The sequence below is a fragment of the Helianthus annuus genome, chromosome 13 (genome assembly GCF_002127325.2).
Source record: "Helianthus annuus cultivar XRQ/B chromosome 13, HanXRQr2.0-SUNRISE, whole genome shotgun sequence".
In the NCBI taxonomy this organism is placed as follows: Eukaryota; Viridiplantae; Streptophyta; class Magnoliopsida; order Asterales; family Asteraceae; genus Helianthus; species Helianthus annuus.
Genome location: NC_035445.2, coordinates 64,113,578 through 64,131,258, shown reverse-complemented (window position 1 = coordinate 64,131,258; position 17,681 = coordinate 64,113,578). Strand labels below are relative to the sequence as shown.

Sequence of the window (17,681 nt, the reverse complement as noted above, 5' to 3'; positions counted from 1 at the left end):
AGTACCTTTTAAATAGCAGCGAAGAATTTGCTTGATGAGAGCTGCATGAGATTGCTTCGGGCATTGCATGTACCGACTGGCTACTCCGACCGAAAACGCCAAATCTGGTCGAGTCTGTAAAAGGTACCGGAGACACCCGACAATCTTTCGATATCTCATTGCATCAAAATCTTCTTCGTCATCAAATTTAGAAACTTCCACGTTCGGGTCTATGGGAACACTAGTAGGATTGCAGTTAATCATACCGGCTTCCGTCAGCATTTTCTTTGCATACGCCTCTTGCTTAATTTGTATCCCGTCCTTGCTCTGCGACACTTCAATTCCAAGATAATAAGTAAGTTTTCCCAAATCCGACATATCAAAGTTTTTAGCCACCCCGCGCTTAAACTCCATAATAAGTTTCAAATTTGAACCTGTCACAATTAAATCGTCCACGTACACGCCGATTAATAAGACGTCCCTTCCAACGGTTCTTCGGTATACGGCTTGTTCTTGCGAGCACCGGTGAAATTTCATATCTAATAAAATATTATTTAATTTCGTATTCCACGCACGTGGAGCTTGCCTTAACCCGTATAACGCCTTCGATAATTTATAGACTTTATGCTCTTTGCCTTTTTTAACGAACCCTTCCGGTTGAACGACATAAACTTCTTCTTTTAATTCACCATGTAGGAACGCGGATTTAAAATCTAAATGATGTAATTCCCACCCTTCATTCGCTGCGAGAGATAAAAGTAACCGAACTGTTTCAAGTCGAGCAACTGGCGCGAACACTTCGTCAAAATCGACTCCGGGTTGCTGAACATAACCCTTCGCCACGAGTCTATCCTTGTGTTTATTTAGTGAGCCATCCGCGTTTCTTTTAACCTTGTAAACCCACTTCAAACCAATCGCTTTTGCACCACGCGGTAACTCGGTTAACGACCACGTATTGTTTTTATTTATTGATTTGATTTCTGCGCGCATTGCTTTCATCCACTCTGGTTTATTTTTGGCATCATTAAAATAAGCCGGTTCGTCATCCGCAAGCAATAAATATTCTTCATCAATAGAACTCGAATTTAAAACATAATCGTTAAAACGTACCGGGGTAACCGTAGTGCGATTCAATCTACGAACAACTGGCTCAGGCATCACGAAAATATTTTCATCAGCGTTGCTACTATTCTCGCCATTTGATCTGCTACTGTTTGGAGCCCTGTTCACGCTCCATTGGGCTTTGGTGAGGTGGGCCATTAAACGGACTAGATGAGGTGCCATCGTAGGATGAAGTGTTTTGCCCATCACCATTGTCACCATTTAAGTCACTTGAGTCTGGCGTACTTGGACGACTACTAGATTTGCTTGTCTCGGTATTTACCGAGCCAACTCCGGTGTCAATTACGCTACCAAAGTCTACCCAAAACATACCCGGTTTGCGAGACTCTTCGTTATTAAAAACAATATTTTTCCCCAATTCCAACCACGCGTTTCATCAAACTTCGTATCTCCGTCTCGACCCACAACAATTCTACGAGTCGTCGGATTGTATAAATGATACGCCCCCGAACCTTTTTCGCTTCCAAGATAAACTAGACGAGTCGAACGATCGTCTAATTTTGGAAGATGCCCGCCAACAATTTTCAAATAAGCGGCACATCCGAACACCTTAAGAAATTGAAGATCCGGTTTTTTTCCTTTTAACATCTCGTACGGTGTTTTGTCTTCGTGTAACGCTCATGTTGGAGTTTTATTTATTAAATTGGTTGAGTGCCTCACCGCTTCCCCCCACATAAAATTAGGAACTTGTCGCGCTTTTAATATACTTCGAGTCATCTCCATTAAGGTACGGTTTCTTCTCTCCACCACCCCGTTTTGTTGAGGTGAATATGGAGCGGTTAAGTGTCGAATAATCCCTTCGTTTTCACAGAACCGATTGAACTCATGAGACGTAAATTCTCCCCCTCGATCGGTTCGAAACGTCTTGATTTTTCTACTAACTTCCACTTCCTCCATGACTTTAAATTTTTTGAAGGTTTCAAACGCTTCACTTTTTTCCTTCAAAAGAAAAGTCCACATGAAACGTTAAAAATCATCAACTAAGATAAATACATACCTATTTCCCGCTGTTGTGCTCGGAGAAATTGGACCGTATAAGTCTCCATGAATAAGTTCCAAGGCACGCGTTGCCCAAAATGACGCCGTCTTCGGAAAAGATTGTCTCGTATGCTTCCCGACTAAGCACGAATCACATATTTGATTTTCATGATTGATTTTTGGCATTCCCACGACCATATCTTTATTCACCATTTGTTTCATGGACTCGAAATTTAGGTGACCAAGTCTCGCGTGCCATAACCAATTTTCATTATCAATCCGAGCTTTCAAACAAACGGGTTTTCCAACTTTTAATTTAATCGTATAAAGACGATTTTTAGATCGAGTAACATTCATTAATACCTTGCCTTGAGCGTCACGCATTAATAAATAATCGTCTTTCATACGAATATCACATCCACACTCCATTGCTTGACCAAGACTAATTATATTACTACATAAACTAGGGATATAATAAATATCGGTCATTAACCTTTGCTCCCCCGTTTTACCCAATAGTAATATAGACCCTTTCCCGCATATTTCGACTTGAGACCCATCCCCGAATTTAACTTTGCCACCAACACGCTTATTTAATTCAGAGAAAAAAGATATATTACCCGTCGTATGGTAACTCGCGCCATTATCCAAATACCACAAGTCTTTTTCTTCCGAACCGCTCTCGTAATTTTTTTGGAATGACCTTTTCTTCATTCAAGTAAACGATTTCTTGAACATCTTGCACCATAAACAAAGACGGGTCAATTTCTTCCACATCGATCAAGTTTGCTTGTTTCTCTTTCTTTCGCTCTGGATATCTCAAAACAAAGTGACCAAACTTGTCGCATCGAAAGCATTGAACCTTCGAATAATCCTTCTTTCCTTGTTGTTTATCCCCTTCGTTGGACCCGCCTTGTGACCCGTGGTTTTGACCAGATTGGTTTCGACCGCGTCCACCACCACCACCACGTCCACGGTTCGAGCCTTTCCCGCATCCCCTACTCGAATCGCGTGAAGTTTGTCTAGAACTTGAAGAGGCATTAGAATAATTAAACATTAGTTTCGTTTGAGTACCTTGATTATCCAACTGCAATTCTTCATCTTTTGTGCGTTCTTCATACGCCTTTATTCGACCAACAACATCGTCGAATGCAACTGTTTTTTGATCCAAGATTTGCTCAACTGAGGCTACCATATGGATGAACCGCCTTGGTAAACCACTGAGAAACTTTTTCACGATCCTTTGTTCCTCTATTATAGAACCGAGAGACGCCACTTTTGAAGACATTGTTAACTGGCTAGAAAACTCATAAACTGTGCTAGAATCCTTCATCTTTAACGCCTCAAATTCTGACATGAGTGTCTGTAGTCTTGCTTCACGTACCCGATCGGCTCCCAGATGGCGCGCTTGCAATGCATCCCACATCTCTTTTGCCGTCTTCAGATTACCAACTTGCAAGATTTGTTCTTCCGGTATGGATTGAAACAACAAAGCAATCGCCATATTGTTTTTCTTCACATCGGTTTCAGTTCCGGGTTCAATGGCCTCCCACACGCCATGAACGTTAAAAATCGCGCGGATACGCAACGCCCAAATAGTATAATTAACCTTATTCAACATCGGGCATTGAAGCGCTGTTGAATTTGGAACCGATTTTCGGTATTCGAGCCGCTACCGCCATCGCTTCCAACCATATTTTTCTTTCGTCGACTATACGTAAGATTAAACGGACCCGGTGTAACTGGTTCAGTCTCCTCCAGTCTACACGTTTACTTCCCGAATTCCACTTCTAACACGAACCTGAAAAATAAATAAAACTAATTTGTTTTGGACTTAATAAATAATCCAAAGCAAAGAATGTGATCTACTGTTCTCGAACAAAAACACCACACTTTGGAATTAAATTGGGCTTTTATGTATTCGATTTGGGCCTTTAACAACTGACAAAAAAAATAATAATCCAATGAAAACCAATTGTTTCGCTGCTGACGTCCAAAAGAAAACACCACCACCACGTTTTGTTTTCTTAGCAATTTTCCGGTCGACCCTTCTTCACTCCGATCGAACACCAGCAACCTTTCTCACGATTGCCTCCTATCTTCGATTTTAAAGAGCTTTGCACAGTGACTGGCTTACCGATTCTGAACAGATTCTTGGTCGGCTTCCTTCTCGTTATCAAGCTGCGTCCAACCTGCTACTACTTGATGATTAATCCGATGAAGAAACTGCCGTTTGGATAACCACGATTCTGAGCTCAATCGCAGGTTATAACTTCTCTGTTCTTTAGATCCCAGTTTTGCTCCGCTCTGATACCAATTCAAGATGAATCGGTATCGAACGGAAATTGAAATCGCAAAATAATAAGAACTTGGCTAAGCACCCAAATTTTATTAATGTCAAGAAACTATCACAAAACTTGACTCATACAATCTCTAATACCCAAAGCATGGTATTTATAATCTAAACACACCTATTAGATTATAACTAGGATTGCTAAAAATCTATCTATTTTAGGACATGATAATAATAATTAATTATCCACTCCTTAATTAGTTTCCTTGCCTTGCACGCAAAGGAACCTTTAGTTTCCTTGCCTTGCACGCAAAGGAACCTTTAATTCAAAATTTCCAACAGAGTTGGATCCAGATGAAGCTTTGGGTGTTTACACGTCATATGATCGCGCAACAAGACCGTTTAGAATCTTTTATGAAAGTTATGAAAAGTAGTAACCCTCATGTTATGGTGGCGTCTGAAGTTACGGCGAATCTTAACTCACCGAACTTTGTGAACCGTTTATTTGATGGTTTGTTTCACTACGGGGCATTGTTTGATTCTTTAGAAGATTGTTTGGGTCGTGAAGATGAAAACCGCACTATTACCAAATCCATGTATTTTGGTACAGGAATAAAGAACATCTTAGCATCAGAAAACACGGAGAGAGTGATTAAGCATGTGAAAATTGATGTTTGGAGAAAATTTTTTGCTTGGTTTGGGATGAAAGAGATCAAGCTTAGTATGTCATCTTTATATCAAGCAAATTTGGTGGCAGAAAAGTTTTCGTATGGCAGTTGTTGCACATTTGATAGGGATGGTGATTCACTCATCATTGGCTGAAAAGGTACACCGATCAAGTATGTTTCTGCTTGGAAATTTTCATGAGACTTCATGTCCAGTTTAAGCTACGAGTTTATTGTTTGTCTAATTTATTTATAATGTTTGACATGATACAACAATGTTCTTTTTGTTGATTATGTTCAGACCAGTCTATAATTCAATTCCTTATGTTGACGTTATGGATATCTACCCTTTGAGCAGGCTGATTAGCATCAAACATACTTTCTCATTGGGTGTATGTTAGCAAATATTATATCAGCGAAGCATATTGATCCGTTGTCTAATTTTAGTAGTAGACACAAACAAACCCATAAGCAATATATATTTTTACCCAAAACATCACATTTCTTGATGAATCGGTCATAATCACTTGGCTTACAGGATTTGCTATACATGATGGATTTTTCAGACTAATTAAGTCAAGATTCACTAAAAAATATCTCTTGACAGGATTTGCTATACATGATTGTAGGTCCCTTTTTCGCGGAGGATTACGAACCTAAACCTTGTTATACAAACCTACTAGCGAGTGCGGAATCCAAGCTAGCAAGCAAACCGAGTTAGTAGCAAGTAGAGAAACAAACACACAAAGATTCACCGATTAACACTAGTCGTATTAATGCAAATGAAGGTTCGGTTACAAGCTCAATGTTTACAGAAGTGTTCTATAAACTCTCTAAGATGTGTGTGTGAGTTTGGACAGAATGCTCTCAAAGAATACTCTCTCTTTCTGTCTGTGTGTCTGTCTACCGAAACTCAACACATGCATGGGTATATATACCCAGCTCAGCAGGTCTGGATCGAAGGATCTGATAGATGGTCCGAAGGATCATCTATCGATCACAGTTCATACGAAAGATCAGCATGGACCTCGAAGGATCATCCTTCGAGGTCTAATGGTCGAACCATGGTCGAACCATATCTTTCGATCACCTCGAAGGATCAGGTGTATCCTTCGAGGCTATCCTTCGATCAGAACATCTTTCAAATGTTGTCCAAGTCAAACCGGAGGATGGTTGACTTGGTCAACTTACAATACAAATCAGGACATCGTTTATATCAGACCGAATACAGACAAAGTACAGACACAAGTGCACCAACAAACTCCCCCTTGGCTGTAGCTTTGTCTTTGATCTCTAATCTTTGTCTTGTTCTTCTAAAAGTGTAGACTCGTCTTGAACTTCGACGGTCTTTGGTCTTCAAGTCTTCAAGACTCTGATGTCCTATCATGTCTTCAATGTCGGAGGATCTTCAAAGTCTTCACGTCTTGAAAGTAGAGAGTGTATCAACAAACTACCCGTATCATGTAGGAAGTGTGTTGACAAACTCCCCCTTAACATAAGCTCCCCCTTGAGTTATGCTCGTGAAAAGACTTTATCTTTATGAAGTGAGATCCTTGTGGTGATGATGATGGCCAGCGGCGACTCGATCATCTTCATTCATTGAGTGCCTTCGTGTCTTCATTCCAAAGCTCGTCAACGACCATGTTCTCCTAGCCTTTAGAATCTGCACATGCAAGAAATCTAAACGCGTAATGAGAACAATTGCTTGGAATATAGTATAAACAAATGACACACGAATGACCATGTCATAATCAAACACCGTCCGACAGTTTGAAAGTTTAATAAAATTTGTCAATTTTAATTTTTAACTTTCAAAACATGCAAATTTCGACCTTTTATGAAGATTTAGTCAGTTCGGTTTTCAGTCAGGTTTCAGGTAACGAAGACTTGAGCTCCAACATCGTACGATCGAAAATAAAGTAGAAAGAAAATCTTTTTGGCTTTTATAAAGTTTAAGGCAACAATTTAAAATCCTTTGAGTGTTATCAAACGACATCACCGCTAATGTCGTGCTGATATGCACCAAACGACGAAACTGTTTAAAAGAAATAATAAAAGTTAAGCAGTAAATAAATATATACAAACATTCTTTTTGCGAGTTTCGAGGGTAAGAGAATCATATCAGTGTACGGTCATGCCAAAACACTCTTGTTGTTCAGTTAGTTAACATTAAGATAAGCATCCTATAACAATTATCGGTATTGTTGTCCACTTAAGCTCAACTTATCAGATGTAATCATGTTTAGAGGATACGTTAATGTATGATTTATACTTACCGACCGGTGTTCATCCACATCACGACACATTCCCGTATCAAGGTATGCACGAGAGTTCATCTTACCAGTGAGTATACCGATTATCATCTGTTTGACCGTATAAATTGTGAGATACTCACTTATTTTGATTTGAAAACAAGTCCTTTGTGATATAATCACTTATTGATGAGGAACTTGATTTTCGTATGCATGAGGGCACAAGTGCAAGTCCGTGAACAGGTCAGTACTTCCGTACAGCAGAGAGACGAACTTGACACCCGGATAAATGTGATATTTTATCACTTATTTGATATGGACATGTGATTGTTTATCACTTATTGAGGTCGAATGCAGTATGCAATATGTACACGTATGTATAGTATCATGGAAGATCTAGACTTGCGTCCCCGTTATTTTTCGGTAAAAGATACAACCATGATACCCAGATGATAAGCAGCATAAAGACCGAATATCTCAGAACCTCGGCAATCTATCAAACGAAATTTCGGTACTAAGACCATATGCCAATGAATGGTTCCCACCTGATCTTCAGTCGATTAAGATTTATATCACCCTGCACACTTTAAAATGATTGTGAGCCTACCGATACATCTTATATAGAGCTGCTTATCGTTTTGCATTTAAGGTTTAAAGAGGTTTGGATAGACCACTGATGTACTATCATTTTCTCTTTTGCTCGCCAGGAAACTCATTTTTGTTTTTCTATTGTTTTTGTGTTTTTGAATTTTTTGATGTTTTTGGATTTTCCGATTTTTGGATGATTTACTCCCCCTAAAATCAATAAACTAAGACAAATTTAAAAGACACAAAGATATTTTCAAAAATGATTTTCCGATGTTGGTTTACTCTTGTGCTTGACCTTAATGCCGTTTACCAAAATTAAGTTTTATCAGAAAAGATTTAACAAATTTTGGGAAAATGAGTTGGCATGTCGGTAAGCGGTGCGGACCATGACAACATTGATGAGTTTCATATTGAAACAATCACTTGTGAGGTGATATCCGAGATCAACGTGTCAGGTCAAAGAGTGCTGTACGAGACAATAACAATTCAGAAAGCAGTTAAAATATCGACAAGTATAGGAGAGATTAAGAATTAAAGGCGTGTCCTGCAACTGTTCCGTGCATTGCAAGGAATCTAAGCATTCTCCCAACTGGATATCCACCCGGTGTGGACTTCAAGATCGAATTTGCAACTGCTGAGAAGTCTCTTGACAGCAATAAGCTCATAAACCTCCGGGTCCGGCTGGTCTTCCACATTGTACCAGCGAAGGTCTTGACTTTCTCTTTCAGAAATGGTGTGCGGATGTTCAATCCATGCAAAGGCATCGACACACATTTCACTTCATTCGTTCCTGTGGACCCGATCAAAAACCAGAATGACCAAATTTTTGGCACGTTCTTCAGTTGGTCGAATTTTGCAACTTCATTCAAACACATTCTCTTTTTCTTTCCTCTCTCTCCATCAAAGGCAACAATTTCTTCTGTCGCCTATGTTGTGCAAGGACATTCCACTATCAACAATCCTAAGACTATCAATAGTTCCTCCTGGAACTTCCTGCACACTCACTCAGAGATTAGTTGGAGAGAGGGACCCAAGCCATTGTGGTCTTGGGTCTTCCATTTTCATCAATGACAATAACTTCTTGTCTTTGATGGTTTGTAAATTGTGATGGTCCCCCTGATTCAGTAACCGATTTAGGTTTCCATGTCTGTTTTGTTTTATCAGTGTCATTCTTTAAAATCTTAACTTCATTACAGTTTGAAGTTTTTGAATTTGTTGATTTTACAGAAACAGATTGTTTTTGAACCACATCGGTTTTAATTGCTTTTTCAATCCTTTTGACCTGTTGGCGTTTCTGCTTCTTCTCCCTTTCTTTTACAAGTCGGGGATCTTGTTTTGTGGAAGTAGATGGCTTACGGTCAGTCTTGTCACGGGGATCATCAACCTTCCCTTTTTGCTTATGAAGGTAAGGGCAATTTCGAATTATATGCCCAATGGTTCCACACTCAAAACATGATCTTCGTTCAACATACCTCGAAGAATCATGTGTTCTCTTAGCTGATGATGTTGAACCTTGTGAACTCGAGGTACTAGGCTTTGAGCTGTTTTGTTCATTCCTTTTCAAAACAGTAGCTTTCTTGACAAAATCTAAGTTAGATTTATTTTCAAACGTTTCAATTTTGTCCGTTCCCGTCGATTTCACAAAGTTAACATTTTTCTTCTTCTTTTGATTCGGCTTCTTCTGGACTTGAGCCGGTGCTTTACCTTTGGGTTTGGTGTGATTTTGCTGTGTTGGCACTGTTGGCAATTTCTTGTTGCCAAATTGCTTTCGAACTTCAGCCTTTGGGATTGGAGGACACTGTGTAACTGTAACATGTGGTCCTTTCTTCCCCAGAAACTTACTTGTCGAATTTTCAAAGACTTTATCGATTAAGGATTGATTAACGTTCTTAATCGGAAAATCTTTGTCTGAGTAAATTTTATCATCACCAACCAAAGTGTACAGCAAGGTCACACTCTCCGACTCCTTCTCAGACGAGGACTCAGTTGCAACAGTCTTAGCGGGTGTGGCAGGGGGATCACATAGAATGTGATTCTCAAGAGGTATGTCCTCATCTTTAACTACCGCATCAGACTTTGCTCGAGCAGCATCATCAGATTCATCATCTGAAGAATCAGCATCCTCAACCTCAACTGGAGGATCCTGTTTCTGTTCAGCAGTTACAGATGTATCTGCTGACACATCCGAATCTGAGGATACTTCTTTCTGGTATCCGAGTCCTGCTGCAAACTCCTTCACATCAAGAGGAACAGATGGTTCGAAGAACACTCTATCCTCCTCATCAGGCATGGCATCATAATTGTGTCTGACTGGTGGTGGACATTTTTTGTAACCTATGCATGTGACATCCCGTTTTTCTTTCTGAACGTCAATGATGTGATCCAACACGTAGCTAGAGCTCAAATAGCTGTCTAGCTTGAGTTGGATTGCCTCACTTTCCGTTTTTACACAGACCATTTCTTTTTGCATTGCCTCAAGACGTGAGATGTACAAATTAATGTCCGTTTGTTTTCTGGAAACCATTTTAGTCAATTCAGTTTTGTCTTTCTTTAATGTCTCAATCATTGACTTAAATTCCTTTTCATGGTTTTCATAAAACATATTGGCTTCTGTGCATTTTGAAAGATCCACAGTCAACTTCTGATTGTGGATGAATGTCACATCATATTTTTCTTGCAAAGCCTCGTGTTTGCTTTGCAATGCACACCACTCAGCATTCAAGGAATCATGTTTGTCTTGCAAGTCAAACAAACTAGCTTGTAAAGCATCATGTTTGGCTTGCAACTCAGACATGTTTGCCTCAAACTCAGCACATTTAGCCTGCAAGCTATCACAGTTATCACAGTTTACAGCAATGGGTTCATCGACACATACCTGACTTGAAGAACTGTCGACATTAGCCATAAAGGCTGAATGGAGAGAAGACGAAGTACAAGCAGCTTGATCCATCAGAACAGATCTTCTTTGAGTTTCTGCTGCAGCTTCCTCCAAAAGTTCATCAATATCAGCATCAACTGAGACACCAGATGTCTCACCCATATTCTCATCGCCTGACCCAGATGAATTTTCATCAACACTCCTGCTGTAACCAGAAGAGTCTTCATCTTCAGAAGATTCACCTCCACTGGCGGAAGATTCTCCACCACTGGTTTTAACTACATTCTTCACAACTTGAGCAAAGCAAGCTGTACCATTAGGAGCATCACCACCAAACTGGATTGACCAGTCGCAACCTTCATCCATCTGAACTACAAGTGCCCGGTTGTCTTGATTGTTGACAGGCACTAATGTACGTTCATTATTCCTGTTCTGGTTCTGCTGGTTGCCCTGGTTTCTGAAGGGGTTCTGGTTTCCATGCTGTGCTGGCTTTGCACATTCCCTCTTGAAGTGACCCCGTTCACCACAGTTGAAGCACCTTACTGCTTGTTTATCGAACCCATACTTGGTGTCTCTCTTACTTTCCAAGCTGGTTCTGCCAGTACTTTCCATCCAATCCTTTGCTCTTCTCACAGCACTAGCAAAGGCCCACTTGATATCCATCAAGTCCATCTCTTCTTTATCTATCTGCCGATAGTCTTCCTGTGTCAGATTAATGTTGCCAATCTGACCTTCTATCAATCCACAGTACGCGCTCACTATAGTGTTAAGTAGCTCCATGTGTTCCTTGGCTACTTCTACACTGACTTTTGAGAAGCTTGAAGTGTCGAGCTGTACTGTATTTGGCTTTGATTGTTGACCAGCAGATGATGTTCCTCCATAACATGCACGTTGTTGTTGAGCAGGAGGCGGAGGAGGAGGTGGTTGGATTGGATTTCCAAATATGTCTGTGGTGGGAGGCGGCTTAACAGGAACTTGTATTGGATTGCCAAAACAATCTGTACTTGTGACAAACGCCGTTTGAATTGGAGCATGTGAACCAGTTCTTGCAGACGAAGAGCTGGAAGTTCCATAATACACTTCTGGATTCTGTGGCAATGGAACTCTCTTCGCCTTCAAGGTTTCCTCCTGATCCTTGTTTTCCAAAAGCTGCACGAAGTCGTTAAAAGTTGTAGTTCTCAACGCTCCGTTATACTTAAGAATTTCCAAGAAACTACTCCATTGAGGAGGTAAGGCATCAGCAAACTTCTTCACCACCTCTGCTTGAGTTGTTGTAACTCCAAAATTGTTCAACTCAGTAAGCAGGTGATAGAAACGACTTGTCATGTCTCCCAGAGACTCCTTATCCATGCAAGCGAAGCTGTCAAATTCTTTCTTGAGTAGGTCATGACGCAGCTGACGTGTTGCTTCATTCCCTACTCCTCTTGTTTTCAACCCGTCCCACAACTTCTTAGTTGTCTTGAAGCTGACAAACTGGTGATAAATATCCTTGCTCAAAGCCTGGGTGAGAATGGCGTATGCTTTCTTTTCCAGATCATACGTTTTCTTTTTATCTTCGGGAAGATCAGCAAATGACGCAGTCTCTGAAGCAGCAACCTCTATGGCTTGATCGAAATCTGTGGTGAAACGTATCCACAGTTCCGTATTTTGACCTAAAACATATGTTTTAAACCTCTCAGCCCATCCTGGATATTCATTCAAACTCATCAGTTTTGGGGGTCGATTCAAACTTCCTGTTTCGCTTTCGCTTAATAAGATACTTTGTACACTCGGAGTTTGACCCGTTACTAATGCCCATTGATTTGATGGTAAAGCATTTGCTTGTGAAGATGTAGATACTGGAGATTCGGCCCATGATGGTGATAGACTTGTACACGTGTACTTTCCACTATCAGGAGCCGGTGTACCCCACCATGAAGGAGTAACTCCTGAACTTGTATATTTACCACTGTCTGGGGCAGGATTCCACCAACTCGGATTCATCTTTGACAAGAAAAATAAATTCTAAGTGAATAATCCGAGAGATCACACAGCCGAACGATCCTGTTCGAAAGATCTGAAATCACAGAAACTTGTTAACAATAAACAGACCACAATCGAAAGATCAACTACTGTTCGAAGGATCAACAGTACTCGAAGGATTACTGTTGAGTCTTGAACAATAATTTCGAAAGATTCAAGAACTCGAAGGATTCCCTTTTGAAAGATCCTTATCTTTCGAGTCAATCCCTATCTTTCGGACACTTATCTTTCGAATAGCTAACTTCCGAAGGATCACACTTGTTCGAATGATCAACAGTGTTCGAAGGATCACTGTTGACTTTCGAGCACTGGCTTCGAAAGACTCAAAATCTCGAAAGATTCACACTTGAAAGATCCTTATCTTTCGAGATAAAACAACTATCTTTCGAAAAGATTCCCTGATCGAAAGATATGTTTCGAACTTCGAAGGACTACTCGAAAGATGTTTATCTATCGAGCTGTCACTGATCGAAGGATTGTCTTTCGATGTCGAAGGATATCTTTCGATATCGAAGGATATCTTTCGAATGAGCACTGACACACTGACACAGATGTGACGGGTTGGTGAAAAGGTGATTGGTTGGTAAGTCAACTTTCGGCAAAAGGGTATGGCAGGCTGACAACTTTCCCACCAACCAAGATTTTGAAAGATAATTTACCCAAAAAGGAAAACTTAACCCAGAAACCGGTGACCGGAACCTTAACCGGAATATTTGCCGGAATTCACCAAATCACTCAAAAACAAGTTCTCAAGTTACCCAACCCACTTTAAAACACTCCCGGTTAGTTTAGACACGTTTTTACTCAAAGAAAAAGCAAGAAAACCAGTAAAAACAGGTGCAAAACCAAGTGTTTCAACACACCAAAACTTGTAAAAACCCGGTTTTAAACAAGGTAAAGAGCGAGGCTCTGATACCACTTGTAGGTCCCTTTTTCGCGGAGGATTACGAACCTAAACCTTGTTATACAAACCTACTAGCGAGTGCGGAATCCAAGCTAGCAAGCAAACCGAGTTAGTAGCAAGTAGAGAAACAAACACACAAAGATTCACCGATTAACACTAGTCGTATTAATGCAAATGAAGGTTCGGTTACAAGCTCAATGTTTACAGAAGTGTTCTATAAACTCTCTAAGATGTGTGTGTGAGTTTGGACAGAATGCTCTCAAAGAATACTCTCTCTTTCTGTCTGTGTGTCTGTCTACCGAAACTCAACACATGCATGGGTATATATACCCAGCTCAGCAGGTCTGGATCGAAGGATCTGATAGATGGTCCGAAGGATCATCTATCGATCACAGTTCATACGAAAGATCAGCATGGACCTCGAAGGATCATCCTTCGAGGTCTAATGGTCGAACCATGGTCGAACCATATCTTTCGATCACCTCGAAGGATCAGGTGTATCCTTCGAGGCTATCCTTCGATCAGAACATCTTTCAAATGTTGTCCAAGTCAAACCGGAGGATGGTTGACTTGGTCAACTTACAATACAAATCAGGACATCGTTTATATCAGACCGAATACAGACAAAGTACAGACACAAGTGCACCAACAATGATGGATTTTTCAGACTAAGGGGACTAGGGGTGGTTCACTAGTGATAGAATTTATCACTCACAAGCACCAATCAAGTTTCGCCATGTCATTGACCATTTTTCCATCACTCACAACCATTTTTAGTGGGGGTGGTCATCACTCACCACCACACCCAACAATTCCCCCCAACCAACAAATACCCTCACAAAAATAAACCATAACGCGTTAAATACATCACGAAATCGGGGTTTGCGTTATAAAATAACGCGTTGAAGAAGAACCGGCGGCGGCCCATCACGCGTTGATTATATTTCCGTTATAGAATAACGGTACCACCCCGGCATACCTAATTAAGTCAAGTTTCACTAAAAAATATCTCTTGACTTAATAAGTCTGAAAATCCGTATAATTAGACATAACAGCTATATATATATAATGCATGCTAATCATACAAACTAGATGCTCCAGTTATATGTTTTTATAGAACTTTTAGCCTTGCAGTTAAATTATATACAGTTATTAGTATAGAGTAGATAGTTACAAAGTTCTTGTTGGTTACAGGCCCACTCCACACACAATACACACTCAATAACGTACTCTTTCTGTTATATTGAAAAGTGATTACAAAAGGCCTTTAAATAAACAAACCTATCTACTACTTGTATAAAAAAAAGGAAAAGATATACAGAAACAATCCCACGTAAACTCTAGCATATTCCTCCATGATTCTCCAATATACCCGGTCAACAAGTTGACTAATTCACAACCAGAGCTTGCAGCAAAACCTCAACAATTTACGTAATAAAATGCTGGTTTTTGACCCTTTTACCCCTGGATCAATCCTGCCCTTGATCCGTTACTTTGTTGACCTGAAAACCATGACCCGCATGAACTGAGAACTGACCCGTGAACAACCGATTAATCCAACAGTTCTATAAACAGAAGTAAAATGATACATTCATCTTGCTGAACTTTATATCTTCAACTTTGTGTCCTTTTCTATTGGGAGCATCCTTTGAACAGGTCAATGCAAAAAACTAATATCTTAGATTAATATATATAGTGACAGCAACCAACATTGAACACATCGACAAAAATAATTTTAACGAGGCCCATCCTGTTGGTTATATATATGAAACCTGACGTGTATTTACGTGCTGTTTGTGAAACTGTGAGTGTTATAAACCTCTAAAGGTGATGGAATCGAATAAAAGGCCCCCTTTCGATAGTCGTGGAAAGCTGCCTATTTTATACGAAGATGATGATGGTTCAGAAAATAAATCTAAGGCGACCGATGGGTTTACGTTTGCAACAGATAATCATCAGGTAGGACACGCACCACTAAAAGATTTCCATAGTTTTGATGCCTTGTTTCTCGACAGCACACCACCGTTGCGTTCATATAAACATAAGATGAAGGAGCTTGCAGACATCGAATCTCAATATTCAGAGCTTATTAAACCGCACACACAAAGTCACCAAGGACCAGTTCAATATGAGGCAAGTGGCCCAAAGATATCAACTGATGCGGTTAATCGGGGACCAGTTCAACATGAGGCAAGTGGCATGAAGATATCAATTGATTCGGTTATTCGGTTAGGTGGAGAACGGTTCATACAATCTTGTTCATCGACTTCGATGAACGATATTTCGACAGCGAGCCACCCATACAGTAGTTCATTCTCGGGCCTTTCTGATCAAGAAGTCAAAGATGTTCAACTCATAGAAAATCTACTACTTTCTGCAGAGAAGGTCACTCACCAACAGTTTGAACAATCGATTAAGCTTCTTGATTGGTGTGATGTTCTGTCTAGTAGCTCAGGAAACCCAATTCAAAGATTAGTTCATTATTTTTCAGAAGCTTTACGAGAAAAGGTTGATAAAGAAACCGGGAGAGCTTCGTTGTGTGGGTCAGGAAAGAAAGATGTAGAGAATCTTGCAAGGAGAGTGGTGAGCTCAAATGCGACTGCTACCATGCTTTATGAAAAATCACCGCTTTTCCAAGCGGGTTGTTTTTCTGGGGTGCAGGCTTTGGTGGACGGAGTATCCGGGTCCAAAAAAGTTCACGTAATCGATCTCTCGATAAGACAAGGCACACAGTGTGCGATTCTAATGCAAGCTCTCGTATCTCAACCCAATTGTCTAATCGAGCATCTTAAAATAACCGCTGTCGGGAGTCATTCTAAACAGAAAATCGAGCAAACGGGTGACTGGTTGAAGTGTTTTGCTGAATCTATAAACTTATCTTTCTCTTTTAACCTGGTTATAGTTGAAGATATGCTAGATTTCAATAAAGATCTTCTTGAATTGGATCCAGATGAAGCTTTGGGTGTTTACACATCATACGGTTTATGGGGCATGATCGGGCAACAGGACCGATTAGACTCTTTAATGAATGTTATAAAAAGTATTAACCCTTGTGTGATGGTGGTGTGCGAAATTGCAGCGAATCTTAACTCACCATACTTTGTGAATCGTTTTATTGAAGGTTTGTTTTATTACGGGACATTGTTCGATTCTTTAGAAGAGTGTTTGGGTCGTGAAGATGAAAACCGCACTATTACCGAGTCGATGTATTTTGGTAAGGGAATAAATAATGTCGTGGCATCAGAAGGCAATGAAAGAGTTATTAGGCATGTGCATATTAATGTTTGGAGAAAGTTTTTCGCACAGTTTGGGATGAAGGAGGCCGAGCTAAGTCTGTCTTCTTTATATCAAGCAAATTTGGTGACGGAAAAGTTTTCTTATGGAAGTTGTTGCACATTTGATAGGGACGGTGATTCACTCGTAATCGGTTGGAAAGGTACACCGGTCGAGTATGTTACTGCTTGGAAATTCTCATGAGACTTCATGTCCTGTTTCAGCTACGAGTTTATTGTTTGCATAATATATTTCTTTATGTTCGACATGATCAATAATGTACTTTAGTTGGTTACGGCAAGACAACATGTATAATTCCATTCTTTTTGTAGTTATGTTGACATTGTGAGTATCTACCCTTTGGCAGGCTAAATAGCATCTAAGATCTAACTAACATGTAACATTGAATACATCTATCATAGCCGGACCGAGGGTGTGTCCCCTAAGCTAGGTCCTACTGCCCAGCAGATGGGGATCAAAGTGACAGCCTGTGAAAAAGAAAGTTAGAAGTATGGTTTTGAGTTTTTGACCCGAATAGGATCTTTGCCTCATTATTTAAAGCAGTATCTACAATCTTTGCCCAAAAGTTGGCTTGAGTGCTTGACCCGTCTAGAACTTCAGGCTGTGTTTTTTATAGTAGCTTGTACAACTTTTGTACACCAGCTCGTGATACAAAAGGTTAGAATGATGTGTTTGACCTGTTTATAATTTTAGGCTCATCTTTTAT

The 17,681-nt window shown here is 40.1% G+C and overlaps 2 protein-coding genes across 2 annotated transcripts; one reads left to right on the top strand and one right to left on the bottom strand.

Annotated features, from left to right (window-relative positions):
• Positions 1-1,719: 1,719 nt before the first annotated feature.
• On the bottom strand, positions 1,720-3,700 carry LOC110900902. Its single transcript, XM_022147761.1, has 3 exons — positions 2,783-3,700; positions 2,443-2,667; positions 1,720-2,040 (listed from the first exon to the last, which is right to left on the bottom strand). The coding sequence occupies exons 1-3, from the start codon at positions 3,698-3,700 to the stop codon at positions 1,720-1,722; spliced, it is 1,464 nt and encodes a 487-aa protein (XP_022003453.1).
• Positions 3,701-15,511: 11,811 nt separating this feature from the next.
• Positions 15,512-17,158, top strand: LOC110900903 (DELLA protein RGL1). The gene has a single exon (XM_022147762.1). The coding sequence runs from the start codon at positions 15,512-15,514 to the stop codon at positions 17,156-17,158; it is 1,647 nt and encodes a 548-aa protein (XP_022003454.1).
• Positions 17,159-17,681: the final 523 nt, after the last annotated feature.